General features: G+C 35.0%; 1 protein-coding gene and 1 non-coding gene across 2 annotated transcripts; one reads left to right on the top strand and one right to left on the bottom strand.

The window, feature by feature from the left end:
• Positions 1–3,629: 3,629 nt before the first annotated feature.
• Positions 3,630–4,926, bottom strand: LOC130970191 (NAC domain-containing protein 41-like). The gene is made up of 2 exons (XM_057896184.1): positions 4,715–4,926; positions 3,630–4,409 (listed from the first exon to the last, which is right to left on the bottom strand). The coding sequence occupies exons 1-2, from the start codon at positions 4,896–4,898 to the stop codon at positions 3,958–3,960; spliced, it is 636 nt and encodes a 211-aa protein (XP_057752167.1). The 5' UTR covers positions 4,899–4,926; the 3' UTR covers positions 3,630–3,957.
• An 18,128-nt stretch (positions 4,927–23,054) lies between these two features.
• Positions 23,055–23,158, top strand: LOC130971667 (small nucleolar RNA R71). Its single transcript, XR_009082877.1, has one exon. It is a non-coding gene; the product is annotated as a small nucleolar RNA R71 (small nucleolar RNA).
• The last annotated feature ends 657 nt before the right edge of the window (positions 23,159–23,815 follow it).

Genomic DNA, 23,815 nt, shown 5'->3' with positions numbered 1-23,815 from the left:
TTAGTACTCAAGAAGATAACAAATAACAAGGGAAAGTGCTTACAGAATTTAAGCTGTCAGAGATCAAGCTTGCAGATTTATCCGAGCCTGACTCTGATGGCGGCCTTATTACACTCTCAGTGCTGTGCGCCTTCTGGTGCATGGCAGCAAGGCTATGCTTCTCACCTGTAATTGCCACACACACTGTTTAAGTATATCTAAATTTGCAGAAAAAAACATTGAAGGTGCTTTTTCTGTCCGATGTTATTCAATCTTTATTCACTCACCCCTTTCTTCTTCTTCTTCTTCCTCTTCATCGTCCTCCTCCTCATCATCATCATCATCGTCATCATCTTCTTCTAATGATAATAATTCTTCTTGTTCTACTTTTGCCTTATTGGCCTCAATGCAATATATTCTGAAGCTTGGAGATCCTGGTAGAAATATGCCAAATTCTTCACGCTGTTCATTTACATCAATACTTCCCTTTGCATCTACAAATACCTCATCGTCTTCCTTTGTTTCTTCAGTCTGTCCTTTCTGTATTTCAATATCTTCCAGAGCCTTTTTAATAACATGACTCACTTTTTCTTTGCCATCATCATGATCATTGTGTTTGTCATCCTTCTTCAAGTTGCTTTCTTGAGAAGTTTTCACTTTCTCTTGGCCATCGTGATTGTTATGTTTCTCATCCTGCTTTACGTTCTCTTGAAATTTTTTCACTTTTTCTTGGCCATAATGATCGTTGTGCTTGTCATCCTGTTCTACCTTGCTCTCATTGCTATCTTCCACTTTCTCTTGGTTATGGTGATGATTGTGCTTGCTATCCTTCTCTACGTCTCCCCCCTCTACAGATTCATGTTTAGCTGTAGAAGTGGGCAATGGAACCACTCTCGATGGCTTCTCTGCGGTTAGCTCCCGCACCGGCAATTCCTCTTTGGTGGAAACCTCCTCGGCTGGTTTGGTTCCGTTAGAAGATTGAGAATTGTTATCCCTATTCCCACCATCCTTCAACAGCTCCTTCTCAGCTTGAAGCTTGGTTGCGTTTCTACGTTTTTTAAACTCTTCGAACCGGCGAACTGTACCTGAATTAAGCTTTATTTTTGAATTGGCACCCCCCATTGCAGAGAGAGAAAGAAAAAAGTGTATTTGCAATGAAGAGTCCAATGCAGAGATGGGATTGTTGTTGTTGTTGAGATCAAGAAATTAAAGATGGAAACGTCGAGAATTCTGAGGTTTGATTTTAAAGGGCAACTAAATTTGGTGTAGCAACTAAATTAACCAAAAGGGTCTTGTACACTCTGTGTTTGCAGTTATTTTCTCTCATTAATAGAAAAAAAATGCAGTGCTGAAATTGCAAATTTAGGATCCATCAAAACTAAGAAGTGTTGTTACAACTTAGGATAACTGCATAAGTATATTGAGGAGTTACTTGACAGAGTAGAATATTCAAGGTTGGTAACTTTCAACAATGCAGAGCCTAAAATTGCAATGTACCAGCTAACTAAATTATCTAAATCTGGCATTGTATTCACTCCTCAACACAAAAATAGGGTGCCATGTGTGATTGGTGGTAGAGCAGTATAACAAAATGGTCTGGGCGCCTTTGACAGGTAAATAGGTCAACTCTCGAATATCCTATTATTCAGGGTAGAGGCTGAATTTCACGCTATTCATTTTCTTATTCTTGTTCCTAACAAACTTAACAACATGGCTATGCCTATGTGGAATGAAATTGAACTGACATTGTAATGAAAAAATAATTGATTGTGTTTCTTTTGGATATGAAGCTGTAAAGTGAAAAACTGTGGGACGTAAGAAAACGACGTTGAAAAATATCCCTACATGTAGGACTTTTTTCCTTCTTGTTATCAAATCTTTTAAAAGTGTTGTTCAAAGATAATATCAATGAAAACTCTAAATAAAGAGTTAAAAAAAATTAACTTTAATTACTGCTCTTAGAATATTTCTTTTTTTTTTTTTAACTTCGATCCTATTTTTTTATGTTTTTCTTCTTATTATTTTGTTATTTTAAGACAAATTAAATATTATTTCATACGTTACAAAATAAAATTCTAGAGATGGGTTCACATGTTGATCGTACACTTTTTAATTTAGATATGGAAGAAAAAATGGTGTAGAACGCAGTTATAGAGTGTATAGGTGCTTTACGCAACTGTGGTGTCATGAGTAAAAATCGGACAGTCCGATTGAAATGGTGTAGAGCGCAGTTATAGAGTGTATAAGTACTTTACGCAACTGTGATGTCAAGAGCAAAAATCGGACCGACCGTCCAATTGAAATGGTGTAAAACGCAGTTATGGAATGTATAGTTGCTTTACGCAACTGTGGTGTCAGGAGCAAAAATCGGACCGTTTGATTTTTGGTACACAAATCGGACCCTAACTTTAAAAAATTTGGGGTATACAAATCAGACAGCTATCCGATTTGTATATTCTAATTTTTTTTAATTTTTGTAAACACAAATAGGAGAGTTCTATTACCTTCACCAAAATTTAAATTTTTCTTTCCCACACTAATCAGATTATCCGATTAATGGGTCTAATTTTTTTTACAAAAAAAATCGGATAGACCGATTTCTTCATCCCTTATTTTAAAAAAAGCTATCTCACATCTATATCTAATTATCTATCACTTACAGCACACACATGCTTCTCAAATCCAAAAAAAATAAGCCGTTGATCGTCCTACAAAGGTACAAATTGAATTGATGCCCTAAATTCTATGATATTTGTAACACGACTCTCGCATTGGCGCATTGGGTCACTTTTACAATTCCAGGATCAAATTCCCACACTATGAGAGTATGAGGCGCTTTTTGCACAAATCATTTATGTTTCTTTTTTCCTGCTCCAATGATTTAGAATTAAGTAAAAAAATTATATATTTAAAATTAAAATGAATACTTATATTTTATTTTTGATTTACTATTTTTATTATATTCATAACTACTCATACCTTGTACTCCTAGCTTTCTTGTTTTATGGATATTTATGTTTATTTCTCCTTTATCTATATATAGGAAGAGAAATACCTATTAAAAAGAGTGTTTCACACTAATAAAATTTTTAAAAAATAGAATGATGTTAATGTAGTAACAGAGAACAACATATTTGAAGGAGAAAGAACTTGAATTTTAATTTTGGAAATTTTGTATATTTAGTTATTATACAATTATAAAGTTACTTTTGCCATTGTCATTTCTAATTTACTAGGGACTTGATTAACTTTACAGTGTGGTTTGATATTTTTTTTTTTGAAAATATAAAATAATAAATAAATGAATAAAATATGGAAATATTTAAAAAAACTACTCTGGTAGATATATATCAATAAAAAATATTATTTATATATTAAAATTAGTTATCAAAATTAATTATCATATATTTATATACAGATAAATATATATAATTTAATTTATTTTTAATATATATTTTATATTTAATATATATATTATATTAATAATTAATTTTAGTAGTTAATTTGAATGTGCACCTCACATATTTTTATATTAATAATATCATCAAACTCATTTAAATTACTCCTAAAAACAGGAAGAAAGATGAGATAAGTACATTACAATATTATAATAAGAAACAACAATATATAAGATACATAAAAAGTCTTAATTAGCATATTTAGTGTTGTTAATCCAGAAATACTAGAAGATCATCAAAATTTATTGTTGTTGATCATCCGTTAGCCATCAATATTTAAAAGTGTAGTCTAAAAGTACGTCATTGAATTATTAGCCTAAAGAAATTGAATTAATGGCTAAAAGTAATGACCAAAAACAATAAATTTTAATAGCTCTTGGGTATTTCCCTTGTTAATTTTAAAGGGTATGAATCCATTTAGTTGCAGAAACGACGGGGTCTGAGTGAGAATATGTATGGTGGTTTTAATCAATAGTCAGCAAGACCATCAGGAGGAAGTGCATTGTTTGTTGTGTTGATATTAAGAAGCATATGAAGAAGATACTTCCATGACGTTATTACTTGAAGTGGAAGAAGATGAGGATGAAGATGCTGAAGAACGTGCTTTCTTGCTTATGATGATACTACCACTCCCAACACTCCTTTTCTTCACCGATAAGCGACACAGAACCCAATCTCCTATATCGCAAGCATTGTTATTAGCATGTAGAGTAGTACTAGCCAGGCGATATTCATGCAAGACCCAGTGAGTTCTAGTGCCATTGGGAGATTTCCCTTGGTAAAACACTAGGGTTTTTCTAATGCCAAGAATGCTATTATCGTCACTATTATTAGAAGATGAAATGATTCTTTTGTCGGATCCTGTTGCCTTCCAATAGCCAGAGGTGGTTGTTCGGTTCATGCGGCTTCCATTTCTATACTTGGGTTCCTTGCTGCTGAAGAAATACATCTCTTGATGTTCATCACAATTTCCTATGTATCAAAATAACAATATATTAACCATGATGTTATGTATGTGACTATTTATCTACCAGCTAGTTATTTTTGCATGTAAAATTAATGGTTAAAAATCGTTAAATAATTTAATATATTTGTTTATATAGTCATTTAATGATTTTTAATTATAAAATTCACATGCATTATTTTTAAAGTTGATAATTAAAATTATTAAATAATATGATAAATTTACCTAAATTTTTATTTAAAGACTTTTAATAATCAATTTAAATTTTTATTATCAATTTTATACATATGTATACGGGTAGCTATGTACGTACCTGGCAAATCCCAAGGATCATAGTTGGAGAGATTGATGTCAGGAATCATGGAAGCGGGCAAAGGGAATGAGAAGACCTTACATTTCAAATACTGAAACACAAGCTCTTCATCCGTTGGCTGGAATCTGAATCCAGGAGGCATTCTACTTACCCCGTTCTTCTTCACAAAATTTAACTTTTCCATTATTTGATTCTATTATATGTGACACTATACATGCATGCACATCGATGAAATTCAGTTAAGCTAATATGGAACTATATTTATACAAGAGAAAAGCGACACATAGATAGTATATATGATAGCATGCATCCACTTTAATTTGTTCTATTGACAAATTAATTAAACAAATCTTCTTCTCTTATCGTGCTCTTAAAAGATCTTTTTCTTTCCCTTTTGACATGATGCCTAACCTTTATATCGTAATAAAGTCGTCATAGTCGTCGTAGGAAAGACTGTTATTATACATTACTATTATATGTAGTTGTGTCCGTGATAATATATAAAAATATATAAAAACATTATTCTTTAAATAGAAACACGTATATTAAATTTTATTATAAAAATTTTATAAAGTTAATTAAATTTAAAATTTAATTATTTTTAATATTAAAAATAATCAAATCAATGAGTATGTAATAAGTTTACTTATTTTTAAAGTATAATAATTACTCATCAATAGTAATATATAATTTGTGATTAAATTGAAATAATTATGTTAGAATTTTATCTTTTTTAAGAATTTTTTTTAAATAATATTAGTAGTTAAATTTGAAATATTTTTTCATGATTTAAGAATAAAACTTTCAAACCTTCTCACTCTTACAATAAAATCGATTTGATTAAGTACAATCTAACATGAAATAAAATTTATCTTAAATTACTTTTTTTTATTATCATAGTAAAAAAATCTATTACGGAGAACTATTTTTGTTAAAATCTACCTAAAAATATTTTATATTCTATTATCATAATTATTTTTGGAATTAAAAGTAATATGGCCAATGTTATTATTTGTTGAAACTTATTAACATATTTTATCTATTCTCGAATTGAATTAGCTGTATATGTACCTAAAAATAGTTTTATGTTTTATTGTTAACGTAAACACCTACTAAAACTGTTAAAAATAATATGAATGCACAATATCTTGTCATAATGATGATAGGCTTATTAGTCCAAAGTAATTTACAATATTTTTTATTTTAAGATAAATAAAAATTTTATTAAAAAAAAAAGATATGATACAATTTATACTTATCATTTATGTATACGCAATTAAACATCTTTTCATTATTCATGATCCCTAAAAAAATAGAGATAAGAAAAAAAAGAAGAAGACGCATGCACAATAGTTTTCATCGATGTTATTTTATCATTCAATCTTTTAAATTAAAAATAAAATTAAGCATGTAAAAAATATAATCTAAAATTGAAAAAATTCAATATGTGAAGAATTATGATAAATTAACTTATATAGAATAAATAAAATTTTTAATAAAAAATACAAAAACTTAATAAATAAATAAGAACAAAATAAAAAAATAAAAGAGATAGAATATAATAATAAATAATAATATTTTATAATTTATAAAAAAACAAAGAGTAGAAATAATATACTATAGTAGGTAAAAAAAATATTAATAAATGGAAGAGTAATTGGTTAGTTATTGTTAACGTGATCAAATAAAATATTAAATGATTTGATATTTATCTCAATCAAATCAAATAAATAATTATGACATTTTTAAAAATTATTAATCAAAATATATAAGACAAAAGATTAATACAAATTAAAATAAAATTGATTCATTTATTTCAATTAAATCAAATAATTAATGAAATTAATTAGTCATAGTTAATGTAATCAAATAAAATATTAAATAATTTAATATTTATCTTCATTAAATTAAATAAATAATTAATTACAACATTCTTAAAAATTATTAATTAAAGTATATAAGACAAAAAATTAATAAAATTAAAATATAATTAATTTATTTATTCAAATCAAATTAAATAATTAATATAATTAATTTGTTATAACTGATATGATTAAATAAAATATCAAATTACTTGATATTTATTTCAATCAAATCAAATAAATAATTAATTAACACATTTAAATGAATCAGATAAAATAAATTAAAAAATATATAATAGATAATAATAATAATAATAATCTATTCATTTTTTTTTACTTTTTTTTATATAACATGCAAATTACACTAGATATTATTTCAAATCAGAAAATTAAACTTCTCTCCGATCCCCCTATTAAGAGTATACTCACACAGTCACACACATCAATCAGAGCCTGTCACGTAAGAAATTTCTTAATAAATTCTACTTCTGATCAAAGACCCTGAGCTTGTTATTACTTTCATATACCAAAGTCTTGCATGTGATTCATGTCTGCCGCATTATATCGTTTTACATATTTATTTACCTTTTCTAATATAATTTTTCTATTCAATTTTTTGTGCTTAAAGTTCTCCTATATTTGCCATGTAAATTGATCATGATATAATTATTGTCTATTTGCCTACTCTTTTCAAAGAAGGAAAAAAATTAATTTGAATAATTATTATTGATGGATAGATGACTCAGACTCACTTTATGTCGCCTGCAAGTGTTTCTAAAGACGAAGCTTCTTTTTCCTTTAGTAGTTTTCTTTACAACGATTTGCTTCGGCTGTGTTTAATTTTAGTTAGTTTGTTTGTAAAATTAAAGTTTCCAAAGAATTCAATTAAAATAATGGATGTACGAAAAATATATAAAGGGGAAAAAATGAACAGGCCCATATATACTTTCGATAAAAAGCAAAACCACCATCAAATTATTAAACATGCACATAGTCAACTAATTAGAACAGAGTAATTATTACATTATATAACGCTCTTAACTCTCCCTCTGTTTGGTATTTATCATCTTATTTTATTATTGTAAACTATACATATAATGTAAATCATATTTTAAGTTAAAAATTGCGGTTCTAAATAAACATATAAAAAGATACGTTATCTTAGCAGTTATCACTACTTACTAAAATATTTTATGAGCATTGTTATATCTAGATTAAGATCAGAAAAGGATTTAAAAGAAAGTATTGGTACTTTTCTTCACCGGGAAGATGTTGATTTAAAGAGCTTTTTTTTCCCACTACAATCAGATTTTGAAAGATTCACTGGCGCTTACTAAAAGAATTAAAAAGAAAATAAGAAGTCAATATTACGTATTTGCATGTTTGAATCCTTGCTTAAGACCGCGGCAAAAGAAGTAGTTGGTTCCTGTAGGTGTAAGTAAAATAAAATACTATTATTTAAATAAGTGTCTTGCTTAGTTCTATTACACATGGGACTCACTTAGTCACTTCTCTTAGCTTTAATTTCTGTCTTTTTTTTTTTTTTTGGGTTAAGGCTCTTTTTTTATAGTTTATGATTTATGATGCACTAAGGTGTCCTTTTCCAATAAAATTTAACTGCGTTTCTGTTTGTGGAGCCTCCCCTAATAATCATGTGTTGCAATCTCTCTCTCACTCTCTTTTCTGTTCTTTCTTTCATGCACTAATTTCACTAATTCTATGCCAAAGCGAAGAAAAACAGTAGAAAAGGCAAACTATGCTTAATGCATAAGAAACTTTGTCATGCCTCACTACTAGTTTTTATCTGGATCATAGGCAATTAATTAGTAGCATTCAAAAGCATATAGCTTTAAGAATAGAGTAAGGTAGTAGTGTTTAATTATGATTGAGGTCTTAGTTTTTCCTTAGTTCTTCTTTTAATTAATTTTTACTAGCTAATATGGTATCTTATTCAATTACGCAGAATAAGTATTAGAAACGACATTATGCACAACACATTGTTTATCGATTAATTATATATTTCAAACTATTCAAATAAAAACAGTATGATAAATGTCAATCTTCTGGAAAACTTTAGTAAAAACTAAAAACTAATCTAGTATTAAATAGAAAGATATTAACTAGCAAATTAAATACGTACGTATTATGGTAAGACAATGACAAATTCAAAAAATTTTAGTTATGGGAATAAAAATATACTAAAATAAATTTTACTAAATATTAATATATTTATATTTTAAAATTAAAATCATATATATAAGTACCCAAAAAAATTAGAACTATATACAAAAATTGAAAAGTATATTAATTTAAAATAATAAAAATTAATTGAAATAACTTTTTTATTTTAAAATAATTAAATATTATATTTTGTATATGTTTTTAAATTTAATTTTGAGATATTGTTAATTTAAAGAATTTTAATTAATAAATAAATAATATTTTTTCTTATCTTAACTAACTTTTGAAAACAAAAAACTAATAATTTCACTTATGTTTAGAAAATTAAGTTTTAGCTTAGTAATTAATTACTTGGTTAGTTTTTTATGGTTATCAGTGGCTAACAGAAGGGAGTTAAATCTTGGCTTTTTTTTTGTGTTGAGTTTAGCTTTCGTTTTTAATTAAGAGAACTTAGGAGATATTTTGTTTTTGTCTCATATTATCGAATTAGGAGATATTTTTCTTTTTCTCTCCTGAATTATAGAAACAGTAAAAGAGCAGAGAAGAGAGAGTGACACCCAAAAGTATTCTGACTCAGCTACTTAGTGCAATGTAGCCTACATCCAATCTCCATCACAATAATGATGGAATTTCACTATCTTTTTTACAAGGTACATACACTAATCTTTTCCTAAGATCTACCCAATCCTATTTGGGACAAATTCAGATTCTAACCCAATCTGAATTTGACTAGACCTCAATCTAACTTTCAACAGCCAAGTACTAACACAACTTGTAAGAAAATTTTCACAGGATCATGAAACAAAACAGAAAGATTTACAAAGAAAACTGAGATATCTTAAGGCTTTTTCTCTAAGTTTAACTCACTACCTTTTACCTCTCATTGGCTTTTTCTTACAAACCTCACCATGTTTGCCTTTTTCAATGAGACTCAGACAGACAAAAACTAAGAAAAAGAAACTACTAAATGAGAACCATGAAGGAGAAGAACTCAACAAGCTTAGGAAGCTATGAGAACCGAACTCTGTGCTTAGTTCTTACTCTCTTGCTTTCAACCATTGGCCATTCACCCTTATTATAGAAGAATGAAGCTTCCAAGGTTGAAGCTAGTTCAAGGTCCATCATGTCTTCTTCTCCTTCCTCTGAGCTTGCAGCGACTACGTCAATGTCCAAGGCATCTTCATCTTTGTTCGACATAACCTGGTCTTCATCAAGTGAATCAAGATGTTTCAAAAATGCCTCGATTCTATAATGAGATTTCATCAAAGATTTTTCATTTTGTAGTGCAATTTTTCGCTGTTCCTTACTTGATCTAACCATCTGTTTGGTCATAAAGACGAATTCTTGAAGAATGTCTTTAACAATCCCAGTGATCAAGTATTTATGTGAATCAGAGGTACCAGCAACTGAGAGAGAATGAAGACTTTCTTCCTCACTTTCAGACATTACCGAAGCCTTGCTACCCTTGGGACCTTTGCCTTTAACTTGTTTGGTTACACTACTGCCTTTGAGAGTAGACACTTGATAGAGAATAAATGTCGGTCTAGAATTTCTCAAAGGAATTTTGTTGCAAGTATAGATCCAAACGAATAATTAATCCTCAATAAAAGTTTAAAACATTTGCCACAATACAAATAAAAAATAACCGGGAGTATTAATCCCGGGTCGTTCTCCCTAGGAATTGCAATGAAGTGCTCTACTATTGGCTATGAGGGAAATCAGGATTGAGGTGGTGATTGAGAAGAAATGTAAATAACAAGAAAGTAAATGACAATTAACTAATAAAGGAAGGAAAACTCAAATGGTAAAAAGGTCTTGGCAAGGGTTGATGGTTAAGGATCACTATCCTTGTTACTAACCACAACATGATAATTGCAAGGATCAATCCCATTTAGTCATCCTCTAACAATTGAAGGAAAGTCAAATGAGATTCATCAATCCTAATCCATAAGTCCTAGCCACTCACTAATTGAATTAGTGAAGACTAGTGTCAATGGACACCAATTATCAATCACTTGGATATTAGCAACTCAAGGTCACCTAAGTAACCAACCCAAGCCAAGAAGAGAAAAATCTAACTCATAACTAAAAGAAGCAATTAATCAAACACCTAGAATGCAAAAAAAAAAAAAAAACAAACATCATAAAATACAAGAATTAATAAAAGCTATAACTAACATAAGTAAGAAATCAACAATAGCAACTAATGTAAACATCAAAAGATATGAAAACATAAAATTGCATTGAAAGAAAATTAAATTGACAAGAGAGTTCATGAAATAAAATTGACAACATAAAGAAATTAACAAGAGAAGTAGAATAAACTAAAGTGCTAGAACAATAAAAAGGTAAAGAAAAACTAAATTGAAAGAAGATTAAGATCTAGATCTAAAAGAAATAAAACTAAAGAACCCTAAAACCTAGAGAGAGGAGAGAGCTTCTCTCTCTAGAATTCTAACTTAAAATATGATGAAAACTAAACTATCACTACTTCCCCATCCCCCTTCAATCCTTGGGTTCAAATTCATCAGAAATGAGTTGGATCTGGGCTTGGATGGGCTCAGAAATCACCCACAGCGTTTTGCCTTTGATTGAGTCACGTGCCTCTTATCACGCGTACGCGTCTCTTGGCAAATGACCTTCTCACGCATGCACGTCGGTCACGTGTATGCGTCGCCATGAATCCTCCAAATGCTCATTTCTTCATGAGTTCTCCACTTTGCATACTTTTTCTTCACTTCTTCCATCCAATCATTGTCTTATAAACCCTGAGATCACTCAACAAACATATCAAGACATCGAATGGAATTAAAGTGAATTAAAATTAACAATCTTAAGGCCTAAAAAGTATGTTTTCACTCTTAAGCACAACTTAGGAAAAATTATATAACCATGCTAATTTAGTGAATAAATGTGAAAAAAGTTGATAAAATCCACCAAATTTAATACAAAATAAACCATAAAATTGTGGTTTATCAACCTCCCCACACTTAAACAATATCATGTCCTCATGCTAAACTCAAGAAGACAAGAAGGGGGTATGAACATTTATTTAATGCAAACTATCTATATGCAAACTACCTAAATGTAATCTATCTAAATGCAATGCATGCAACTACTTGGTCAAAATAAATAAATTGATCAAATCAAATCTACAATTGAATTGAGTTATTGAAAAATATTACGAACTTGTAAGATAAGAATTAATCATGGGTGAAAACATGTAATTGAGCAATCAAACCCTCACCGGATGTGTATCCGCTCTAGTCGCTCAAGTGTATAGGGTTGATTCACTCAATTCTCCTCTAATCATACTTCCCAAGATTTGTTTTTCATCTAACAATCAATAATTATTCAATGCATGCATACAAATATCATGAGGACTTTTGAGGGTTGTAATGGGGCTAGGGTCAAGGTAAGGATATATATGGCTAAGTGAGCTTGAAATTTGCATCTTTGATTAACCTAAACTCTCACCTAACACATATAACAACCTATACAATTCAAATGCAAACCTTACTACCCATTCTTCAATTTTTTACACACTCATGCATTCTCTTCAATTCACATTCCATATGCATTGTTATTATTATTCTACTTTGGGGCATTTTTTGAAAAACAAGACGACGCCGATAGCTAGAGGACGAGCTCCTAAAGCTCGAGGCCGATCTAAAAGCTAAAACCATTTGACCTAATCAGGAAGATAGCTCGCATAAGGACCAAGATCCATTCACCAAAGAGATCATGAAAACTAAAGTCCCAAAGGACTTCGAGGCCCCTGACATGATCCCATACGACGGTACATCGGATCCAAGCCATCATCTTAGTAATTTCAGAAGCAGGATGTATCTCACGGACACCTCAAACGCAATTCGATGCAAAGCTTTCCCGACTACCCTGACAAAAACAGCAATAAAGTGGTTCGACAGTCTGCCTCCTAGATCCATCACAAGTTTGACGAATTAGCCAAAAAATTCCTCGCCATATTCTTCATCCAGAAGGACAAAGCCAAACACGCCCCAAGCCTATTAGGAATTAAGCAAGAAGATCGGGAGAGTCTTTGCAACTACATGAAAATATTCAATAAAGCATGTCTGGACATACAAAGTCTGCCAACAGAAGCAGCCATCATGAGTCTCATCAATGGTCTGCAAGAAGGACCTTTCAGCCACTCCATATCAAAAAAGCATCCAACATCTCTGAATGAGGTACAAGAACGGGCAGAAAAGTATATTAACATGGAGGAGAATTCTCGACTAGGAGAAACCTCAAAATCCGGATTCTCCTACCCCTCTCGGGACAAGGATAAAGAGTCCAGGAAAAAAGAAGATCAACCCACTGAGAAACCTAGAAAATACCACAACTACATCCCTCTTCGGGTGTCTCTTGTGGATGTCTACCGAGAAATATGCAACACTGAAAAGATCCCACTACCTCGCCCGATAAAACACAAAAGAGGAGGAGGAAGTCGGACAGAGTATTACGAGTACCACCAAATCTACGGAGATTCTACCAACGAGTGATTCGACCTAAAAAATGTCATAGAGAAATTGGCAAGAGAAGGACAACTAGATCGGTATTTAACCAATAAAGCGGATGAGCCAAGAAAAAGAAGAAGGGATGAAGAGGTCCGACGAGTTGAACCACCACCTCACACCCCTGAGAGACATGTTCACATGATAAATGGAGGATTTGTAGGAGGAGGGATCTCTAAATCAACTCGCAAAAGATACCTTAAAGAGGTATATCATGTCGGAGAAGGGGAGAGATCACCCGACCTCCCCACTATTACCTTTACCCAAGAAGACGCAATAGGCATCATCCGGGGCATGATGATCCCATGGTCATTACCATCATACTCATCAACGCAAACCTCTATAGAACGTTAGTGGACCAAGGGAGCTCCGCAGATATCTTGTTTAAACCTGCCTTCGACAAACTCGGCCTACAAGAAAAAGAGCTCAGAGCATATCTGAATAGTCTGTTTGGACTCGGAGATACCTTAATTCAACCACTGGGATACATTTTACTACACACCACCTTTGAAAAAGGAACTCGGTCATGGACGTTGAACATCGACTACATTGTGATCAACGTGAGCTCGGCTTATAATGCCCTTATAGGTCGGACAATGCTGAACCAGCTCGCCGCAGTAGTCTCCACTCCACATCTGTGCATGAAGTTCCCAACTCCAGAAGGGATCGCCACGATAAAAGGAGACCAAAAACTCGCGCGACGCTGTTACAACGAAAGTATAAACCTTAAAGGAAACCCCCGAGGAGAGGAAATTAACACTATTGAACTCGGTGGAGTCCGCGTTCGTGAAGAACTTCGTCCACAACCTGAAGGGAAGACCGAAGAAGTCTAGATTGGGGATGCTCAGGACAAAACAACAAATATAGGGGCAACCTTAAAAGGAGACTTAAAGGAGCCTCTAATACAGTTCCTAAAGGATAACGCCGACCTCTTTGCATGGAAGGCCGCACATATGCCGGGCATAGATCCCAAACTAATGTGCCACAAACTAGCGGTATACCCAGGATCTTGGCCAGTGCAACAGAAGCGTAGGAAGCTCGGACCGGAAAGGTCCCAAGCTGTGGAAGAGTAGGTACAAGCCTTACTAGAGGCAGGATTCATAAGGGAGGTCAAATACCCACTATGGCTAGCCAACGTTGTCTTGGTAAAAAAGTCACATGGAAAGTGGCGGATGTGCACTGACTACACCGATCTCAATAAGGCCTGCCCAAAAGATCCCTACCCACTCCCAAATATAGACACTCAAGTGGATGCCTCTTTCGGATACAAGTATGTCTCCTTCATGGATGCTTATTCAGGAATCAACCAAATCCCGATGTATCCACCTGACCAAGAAAAGACTTCATTCCTAACCCCAAAGGCAAATTACTGCTATATTGTCATGCCATTCGGGCTCAAAAATGCAGGAGCAACCTACCAAAGATTAATGAACAAAGTCTTTGCTGATCATATCGGAAAGCTGATGGAGGTCTATATAGACGACATGCTGTTAAAAACACAAAGTGAGGAATCATTGTTGTCCGACCTCACCAAAGTGTTCGACACCATAAGGAAGCTGGTGGACGAAATTGTGATCCTCAAAGTTAGTCTCTTTGTATTTGTATGAAATCAAAAATACCCCAAAGAGATCATGGTGTGATGAATTGGGATCTTAATAATCCCTGGTGTGATCATAACTCCGTTCAACTTAACCAGCAAGTGTACTGGGTCATCCAAGTAATACCTTACGTGAGTAAGGGTCGATCCCACAGAGATTGTTAGTATGAAGCAAGCTATGGTCACCTTGTAAATCTCAGTTAGGCAGATTAAATGGTTTATGATGAGTTAGAAAATTAATAATAAACAGAAAATAAAAAGGGATAGAAATACTTATGTAAATTAATGGTGGGGATTTCAGATAGGCGTGTGGAGATGCTAGAATCCTTTCGAATCTCTGTTTTCCTATTGCTTTCATCCAATCCTTCTTACTCCTTTCCATGGCAAGCTGTTGACAAACCCCAATTTGACGGTTTATCTTGTATTGAATTTAGGGGATTTTATCACCTTTTACCCACATTTATTCAATGAAATAGCATGGTTTTGTATATTCTCCTTTAATTGTGCTTAAGAGTGAAAACATGCTTTTTAGGTCTTAAAATAGCTAAATTTAATTCTCCTTGATTCCATTAGATGCCTTGATATGTTTGCTAAGTGATTTCAGATTTAGAAGGCAAAGATTGGATCAAGGGAATGAAGAAAGAAGCATGAAAAGTTGGAGAACTCATGAAGAAATGAAAGAACCGGAAAGCTGTCAAGCCGACCTCTTCGCACTTAAACGACCATAACTTGAGCTACAGAGGTCCAAATGATGCGGTTCCAGTTGGGTTAGAAAGCTAACATCCGGGGCTTCGAAAAGATATAAGATTTGTCATGGTTGCTATACGTATGGTGGCGCGCACGCGCAAAGTATGCGCACGCGCCGTTGCTGCCACCTAGTTCACTTAAAGCAACATGTGGCCAGCAATTTTAGAAGCCTTGTGGGCCCAATCCAACTCATTTCTGATGCTATTTAAGCCAAGGATTGAAGGGGAATCAAGATACTTTTCATACTTTTACATGTTAGTTACCATTAGCTTAGTTTTAGGAGTTAGAGTTAGTTTTAGAGAGAGAAGCTCTCACTTCTCTCTAGAATTAGGATTAGGTTTAGGTTTAGTTCTTAGATTTAGATTTAGATTCATCTTCTTCTACTTCTATCTTCTCAATTCCTTGTTGTTACATTGATTCTTCTTCCATTCTTTTGCTATAATCTCTCTTATGTTGTTCTTATATTTTGTTGTGGATCTAGTATTGTTCCTTCTACTTTCTTCCAATTCAATAAAAGGTAATTCATAATAAATGTGTTTCTTTTGATTGTTGTTGTTAATTCCTTTCAATAAATGTTGTTAGATTCTATTCTTGTTGTCAATTTGCTTTGCTTTTCTTTTGTGCCTTCCAAGTGCTTGATGAAATGCTTGGTTGGATTTTAGTGTAGGTTTTGTTCCTCTTGGCCTAGGTAGAGTAATTAGTGACTCTTGAGTTATCTACTTCCTTTGTTGATTGATAATTAGAAGTTGCTAATTGATTTGAATGCCTCTAAAGCTAGTCATTCCTTTAGGAGTTGATTAGGACTTGAGGAATCAAATTGATTCATCCACTTGACTTTCCTCCATAGTTAGAGGTTAACTAAGTGGGAGCAATGGACAATTTGTTATCACAATTGAAGAGGATAACTAGGATAGGACTTCTAGTTCTCATACCTTGCCAAGAGCTTTGTTAGTTGTTAATTTATTTCCTTTGCCATTTTATAATTCTTGTCTAAAATCTCAAAAACCCCAAGACAACTCACAACCAATAACAAAACACTTTATTGTAAATCCTAGGGAGAACGACCCGAGGTCTAAATACTTCGGTTTATAAATTTTAGGGGTTTGTACTAGTGACAAACAACTTTTTGTATGAGAGGATTATTGTTGGTTTAGAAACTATACTTCGACGAGATTTCATTTGTAAAATTCTAAACCGTCAAAAATCCAATCGTCAAAATTATGTAGGGCATCACCGTCGTCAATGGCTACTTTTCATCCTCTCGGGAAAATGGTCCTATGCTCTGTCACTGCATGGCTAATCGTCTGGAGGCATCACCCTTGTTGATGGCTACATCCCATCCTCTCAGTGAAAATGGTCCAAATGCTCTGTCACGGCACGGCTAATCATCTGTCGGTTCTCAATCAGGCTGGAATAGAATCCCTTGATTCTTTTGCGTCTGTCACTAACGCCCAGCCTTCAGGAGTTTGAAGCTCGTCACAGTCATTCAATACCGGAATCCTACTCGGAATACCACAGACAAGGTTAGACTTTCCGGATTCCCGGGATCCTACTCGGAATACCACAGACAAGGTTAGACTTTTCGGATCCCCATGAATGCCGCCATCTATCTAGCTTATACCACGAAGATTCTGTTGGGGAATCTAAGAGATATGCGCCCGGCCTAAAGTAGAACGGAAGTGGTTGTCAGTCATGCGCGTTCATAGGTGAGAATGATGATGAGTGTCACGGATCATCACATTCATCAAGTTGAAGTGCAACGTATATCTTGGAATAAGAATAAAAGAGAATTGAATATAAAGTAATGGGAATTGTATTGAAACTTGAGGTACAGCAGAGCTCCACACCCTTAATCTATGGTGTGCAGAAACTCCACCGTTGAAAATACATAAGTGAAAGGTTCAGGCATGGCCGAATGGCCAGCCCCCTGAATGATCAAAAGACCGAATGGCCAAAAGATGTCTAATACAATAGTTAAAAGTCCTATATATACTAGACTAGCTACTAGGGTTTACATGAGTAAGTAATTGATGCATAAATCCACTTCCGGGGCCCATTTGGTGTATGCTTGGGCTGAGCTTGATCTATCCACGAGCTGAGGCTTTTCTTGGAGTTGAACGCCGAGTTATAGCGTGTTTTTGGCGTTCAACTCCGGGTTATGACGTGTTTCTGGCGTTTAACTCCAGACAGCAGCATGTACTTGGCGTTGAGCGCCACTTTACGTCGTCAATTTCCGAATAAAGTATGGACTATTATATATTTCTGGAAAGCTCTGGATGTCTACTTTCCAACGCCGTTGAGAGCGCGCCATTTGGAGTTCTGTAGCTCCAGAAACTCCATTTCGAGTGCAGGGAGGTCAGATTCCAACAGCATCAGCAGTCCTTTTGTCAGCCTTTTTCAGAGTTTTGCTCAAGTCCCTCAATTTCAGCCAGAAATTACCTGAAATCACAGAAAAACACACAAACTTATAGTACAGTCCAGAAATGTGAATTTAACATAAAAACTAATGAAAACATCCCTAAAAGTAGCTTGAACTTACTAAAAACTACCTAAAAATAATGCCAAAAAGCGTATAAATTATCCGCTCATCACAACACCAAACTTAAATTGTTGCTTGTCCGCAAGCAACTGAAAATCAAATAGGATAAAAAGAAGAGAATATACTATAAATTCCAAAATATCAATGAATATTAATTCTAATTAGATGAGCGGGACTTGTAGCTTTTTGCTTTTGAATAGTTTTGGCATCTCACTTTTTCCTTTGAAGTTTAGAGTGATTGGCGTCTCTAGGAACTCAAAGTTCAGATAGTGTTATTGACTTTCCTAGTTAAGCATGTTGATTCTTGAACACAGCTACTTGTGAGTCTTGGCCGTGGCCCTAAGCACTTTGTTTTCCAGTATTACTACCGGATACATAAATGCCACAGACACATAACTGGGTGAACCTTTTCAGATTATGACTCAGCTTTGCTAGAGTCCCCAGTTAGTGGTGTCCAGAGCTCTTAAGCACACTCTTTCTGCTTTGGATCCTTTTTACCCTTGCCTTTTGGTTTTAAGGGCTATTGGCTTTTTCTGCTTGCTTTTTCTTTTTCTTTCTATATTTTTTTTTCGCCATTTTTTTTTCACAAGCTTTTGCCATTCACTACTTTTTCTTGCTTCAAGAATCAATTTCATGATTTTTCGGATCATCAATAACATTTCTCTTTGTTCATCATTCTTTCAAGAGCCAACAGTTTTAACATTCATAAACAACAAAATCAAAAACATGCACTGTTCAATCATTCATTCAGAAAACAAAAAGTATTGTCACCACATCAATATAATTAAACTAAATTCAAGGATAAATTTGAAATTCATGTACTTCTTGTTCTTTTGAATTAAAAATATTTTTCATTTAAGAGAGGTGAAGGATTAATGGATTTTATTCATAGCTTTAAGACATGGTTACTACATACTAATGATCATGAAGTAGAGACACAAAACATAGATAAACATAACATAGAAACCGAAAAACAGAAAGAAATAAGAACAAGGAATGAATCCACCTTAGTGGCATCTTCTTCTTGAAGGACCAACAATGTCCTTAAGCTCTTCTATGTCCCTTTCTTGCCTTTGTTGCTCCTCCCTCATTGCTCTTTGGTCTTCTCTTATTTCATGGAGAATGATGGAGTGCTCATGATGTTCCACCCTTAATTGTTCCACATTGTGGCTCAAATCTTCTAAGGAAGTGTTGAGTTGTTCCCAATAGTTGTTGGGAGGAAAGTACATCCCTTGAGGCATCTCAGGGATTTCTTGATGATGAGCTTCCTCATGCATCTCTTGAGAACCGTGGAGGGTCTCTCTTGCTTGCTCCATCCTCTTCTTGGTGATAGGCTTATCCTCTTCAATGGAGATGTCTCCTTCTATGATAACTCCAGCTGAGTAACATAGATGGCAAATAAGGTGAGGAAAAGCTAGCCTTGCCATGGTGGAGGGCTTTTCGGCTATTTTGTAGAATTCATTGGAGATGATTTCATGAACTTCTACTTCCTCTCCAATCATGATGCTATGAATCATGATGGCCCGATCCACAGTAACTTCAGATCGGTTGCTAGTGGGAATGATGGAGCGTTGAATGAACTCCAACCATCCTCTAGCCACAGGCTTGAGGTCCAGTCTTTTTAGTTGGACTGGCTTGCCTTTGGAGTCTCTCTTCCATTGAGCTCCTTCCACACATATGTCCATAAGGACTTGGTCCAACCTTTGATTAAAGTTGACCCTTCTAGTGTAGGGGCGTACATCTTCTTGCATCATGGGCAAGTGGAATGCCAATCTCACATTCTCCGGACTAAAATCTAAGTATTTCCCCCGAACCATTGTGAGATAATTCTTTGGATTCGGGTTCATACTTTGATCATGGTTCCTAGTGATCCATGCATTGGCATAGAACTCTTGAACCATTAAGATTCCGACTTGTTGCATGGGGTTGGTTAGGACTTCCCAACCTCTTCTTCGGATCTCATGTCGGATCTCCGGATACTCATTTTTCTTGAGCTTGAAAGGGACCTCAGGGATCACCTTCTTCTTTGCCACAACATCATAGAAGTGGTCTTGATGGCTTTTGGAGATGAATCTTTCCATCTCCCATGACTCGGAGGTGGAAGCTTTTGTCTTCCCTTTTCCTTTTCTAGAGGATCCTCCGGCCTTAGGTGCCATTGATGGTAATGGAAAAACAAAAAGCTTATGCTTTTACCACACCAAGCTTAAAATATTGCTCACCCTCGAGCAAGAGAAGAAAGAAGAGAAGAAGAAGAAAAAGAAAATATTGAGGAGAAGGGAGAGATGGTGTTTCGGCCAAGGTATAGAAGAGGGGGTTGTGTTGTGTGAAAATGAAGTGGAATGGAGGGGTTTATATAGGGAAAGGGGAGAGGGTAGGTTCGGCCATTTTAGGGTGGGTTTGGGTGGGAAAGATTTTTGAATTTTGGAGGTAGGTGGGGTTTATGGGGAAGAGTGGATGGATGTGAGTGGTGACTAGGTGATGGGGAAGAGAGATTGAGGTGATTGGTGAAGGGTTTTGGGAAGTGTGACATGGGGGAGAGTGTAAATAGGATTAGGAGGTAAGGTGGGAATATGTTAGGTGGGGATCCTGTGGGGTCCACAGATCCTGAGGTGATCCTGTGGGGTCCACAGATCCTGAGGTGTCAAGGAATTCCATCCCTACACCAAATAGGCATGTAAAATGCCTTTGCATACCATTCTGGCGTTTAAACGCCAGGGTGATGCACGTTCTGGGTGTTCAACGCCCATGTAAAGCATGTTCTGGGCGTTCAACACCCATATGTAGCATGTTTCTGGCGTTGAACGCCAGTTTCATGCTTGTTACTGGCGTTCAGCGCCAGCTTTTCTGAAGGCACATTCCTGGCGTTCAAACGCCAGAAGGTTGCTTGTTTCTGGCGTTCAGCGCCAGATTCATGCTCTGTTCTGGCGTTGAACACCAGCCAGATGCTTCTTACTGGCGTTGAACGCCAGTCTGTCCTCCCTCCAGGGTGTGATTTTTCTTCTGTTGTTTTTGATTCTGTTTTTAATTTTTATGATTTTTTTCGTGACTCCTCATGATCATGTACCTAATAAAACACAAAATAACAATAAAATAAAATAGAATAAAAATTAGATAAATAAAATTGGGTTGCCTCCCAACAAGCGCTTCTTTAATGTCAATAGCTTCACAGTGGGCTCTCATGGAGCCACAAAGGTGATCAGGTCAATGTTGTATAGTCCCAACACCAAACTTAGAGTTTGGATATGGGGTCTTAACACCAAACTTAGAGTTTGGTTGTGGCCTCCCAACACCAAACTTAGAGTTTGACTGTGGGGGCTCTTCTTGACTCTGAACTGAGAGAAGCTCTTCATGCTTACTCTCTTTTGTCACAGAGGGATGGCCATGTGCCTTAAACACAAGGTAGTCCCCATTCAATTGAAGGACTAATTCACCTCTGTTGACATCTATCACAGCTCCTGCTGTGGCTAGGAAAGGTCTTCCAAGGATGATACATTCATCCTCTTCCTTCCTAGTGTCTAAGATTATGAAATCAGCAGGGATGTAAAGGCCTTCAACCTTTACTAACACGTCCTCTACTATTCCATAAGCTTGTCTCAATGACTTGTCTGCCAATTGTAATGAGAACAAGGCAGGTTGTACCTCAATGATCCCCAGCTTCTCCATTACAGAGAGTGGCATAAGATTTATCCCTGACCCCAGATCACATAGAACTTTTTCAAAGGTCATCGTGCCTATGGTACAAGGTATTAAGAACTTGCCAGGATCTTGTCTCTTTTGAGGTAAAATTTGCTGAATCCAGGTATCTAGTTCATTAATGAGCAAGGGAGGTTCACTTTCCCAAGTCTCATTACCAAACAACTTGGCATTCAGCTTCATGATAGCTCCTAAATATTGAGCAACTTGCTCTCCAGTCACATCTTCATCCTCTTCAGAGGACGAATAGTCTTCAGAGCTCATGAATGGCAGAAGGAGATTTAATAGAATCTCTATGGTCTCTATATGAGCCTCAGATTCCTTTGGATCCTTAATAGGAAACTCCTTCTTGCTTGAGGGACGTCCAAGGAGGTGTTCCTCACTAGGATTTTCGTCCTCCTCCTCCCTTGTGCATTCGGCCATGTTGATTACATCAATGGCCTTGCGCTCTCCTTTTGGATTCTCTTCTGTATTGCTTGGGAGAATACTGGGAGGAGTTTCAATGACTTTCTTACTCAGCTGGCCCACTTGTGCCTCTAGATTTCTGATGGAGGATCTTTTTTCACTCATGAAACTGAAAGTGGCCTTTGACAGATCAGAGACTAGATTGGCTAAATTGGAAGTGTTTTGTTCAGAATTCTCTGTCTATTGCTGAGAAGATGATGGAAAAGGCTTGCTATTGCTCAGCCTATTGCGTTCACCATTGTTAAAGCCTTGTTGAGGCTTTTGTTGATCCTTCCATGAGAAATTTGGATGATTTCTCCATGATGAATTATAGGTGTTTCCATAAGGTTCACCCGTGTAATTGACCTCTGCCATTGCAGGGTTCTCAGGATCATAAGCTTCTTCAGAAGCTGCCTCTTTAGTACTGTTGGATGCATTTTGCCATCCATTCAGATTTTGAGAGATCATGTTGACTTGCTGAGTCAACACTTTGTTCTGAGCCAATATGGCATTCAGAGCATCAATTTCAAGAACTCCTTTCTTTTGAGGTATCCCATTATTCACGGAATTCCTCTCAGAAGTGTACATAAATTGGTTATTTGCAACCATGTCAATGAGTTCTTGAGCCTCTTCTGGCGTTTTCTTTAGGTAAATAGATCCACCTGCAGAATGGTCCAATGACATTTTCAAAAATTCAGACAGGCCATAGTAGAATATATCTAATATGGTCCATTCTGAAAACATGTCAGATGGACATCTTTTGGTCAGCTGCTTGTATCTTTCCCAAGCTTCATAGAGGGATTCACCATCTTTTTGTTTGAAGGTCTGAACATCCACTCTAAGCTTGCTTAGCTTTTGAGGAGGAAAGAATTTATCCAAGAAGGCAGTGACCAGCTTATCCCAAGAGTCCAGGCTATCCTTAGGTTGTGAATCCAACCATATTCTAGCTCTGTCTCTTACAGCAAAAGGGAAAAGTATGAGTCTGTAGACTTCAGGATCAACTCCATTCGTCTTTACAGTCTCACAGATCTGCAAGAACTCAGTTAAAAACTGATAAGGATCTTCAGATGGAAGTCCATAAAACTTGCAGTTTTGTTGCATTAAGGCAACTAGCTGAGGTTTCAGCTCAAAGTTGTTGGCTCCAATGGCAGGAATGGAGATGCTTCTTCCATCAAATTTGGATGTTGGCTTTGTGAAGTCACCAAGCATTCTCCTTGCATTATTATTATTTTCGGCTGCCATCTCCTTCTCTTGTTCGAAAATTTCTGAAAGGTTGTTTCTGGATTGTTGTAATTTAGTTTCTCTTAGTTTCCTTTTCAGAGTCCTTTCAGGTTCAGGATCAATTTCAACAAGAGTGCCTTTTTTCCTGTTCCTGCTCATATGAAAGAGAAGAAAATAAGAAAAGAAGAGGAATCCTCTATGTCACAGTATAGAGATTCCTTTGTGTTAGTAGAAGACGAAAGGGGAGAAGAATGAAGAAGAGTGGGTTCGGATATTTGGGTG

The sequence above is a fragment of the Arachis stenosperma genome, chromosome 3 (assembly GCF_014773155.1).
Source record: "Arachis stenosperma cultivar V10309 chromosome 3, arast.V10309.gnm1.PFL2, whole genome shotgun sequence".
Lineage (NCBI taxonomy): Eukaryota > Viridiplantae > Streptophyta > Magnoliopsida > Fabales > Fabaceae > Arachis > Arachis stenosperma.
The sequence above is the reverse complement of the archived record's forward strand: the minus strand, read 5'-3'. Positions and strand labels throughout refer to the sequence as shown.

Coding starts and splice junctions, on each gene's coding strand:
- LOC130970191 (XM_057896184.1), bottom strand. CDS start 4,898: ATGGAAAAGTTAAATTTTGTGAAGAAGAACGGGGTAAGTAGAATGCCT. Junction 4,410..4,714: donor TGATCCTTGGGATTTGCCAG/GTACGTACATAG, acceptor TTTGATACATAG/GAAATTGTGATGAACATCAA.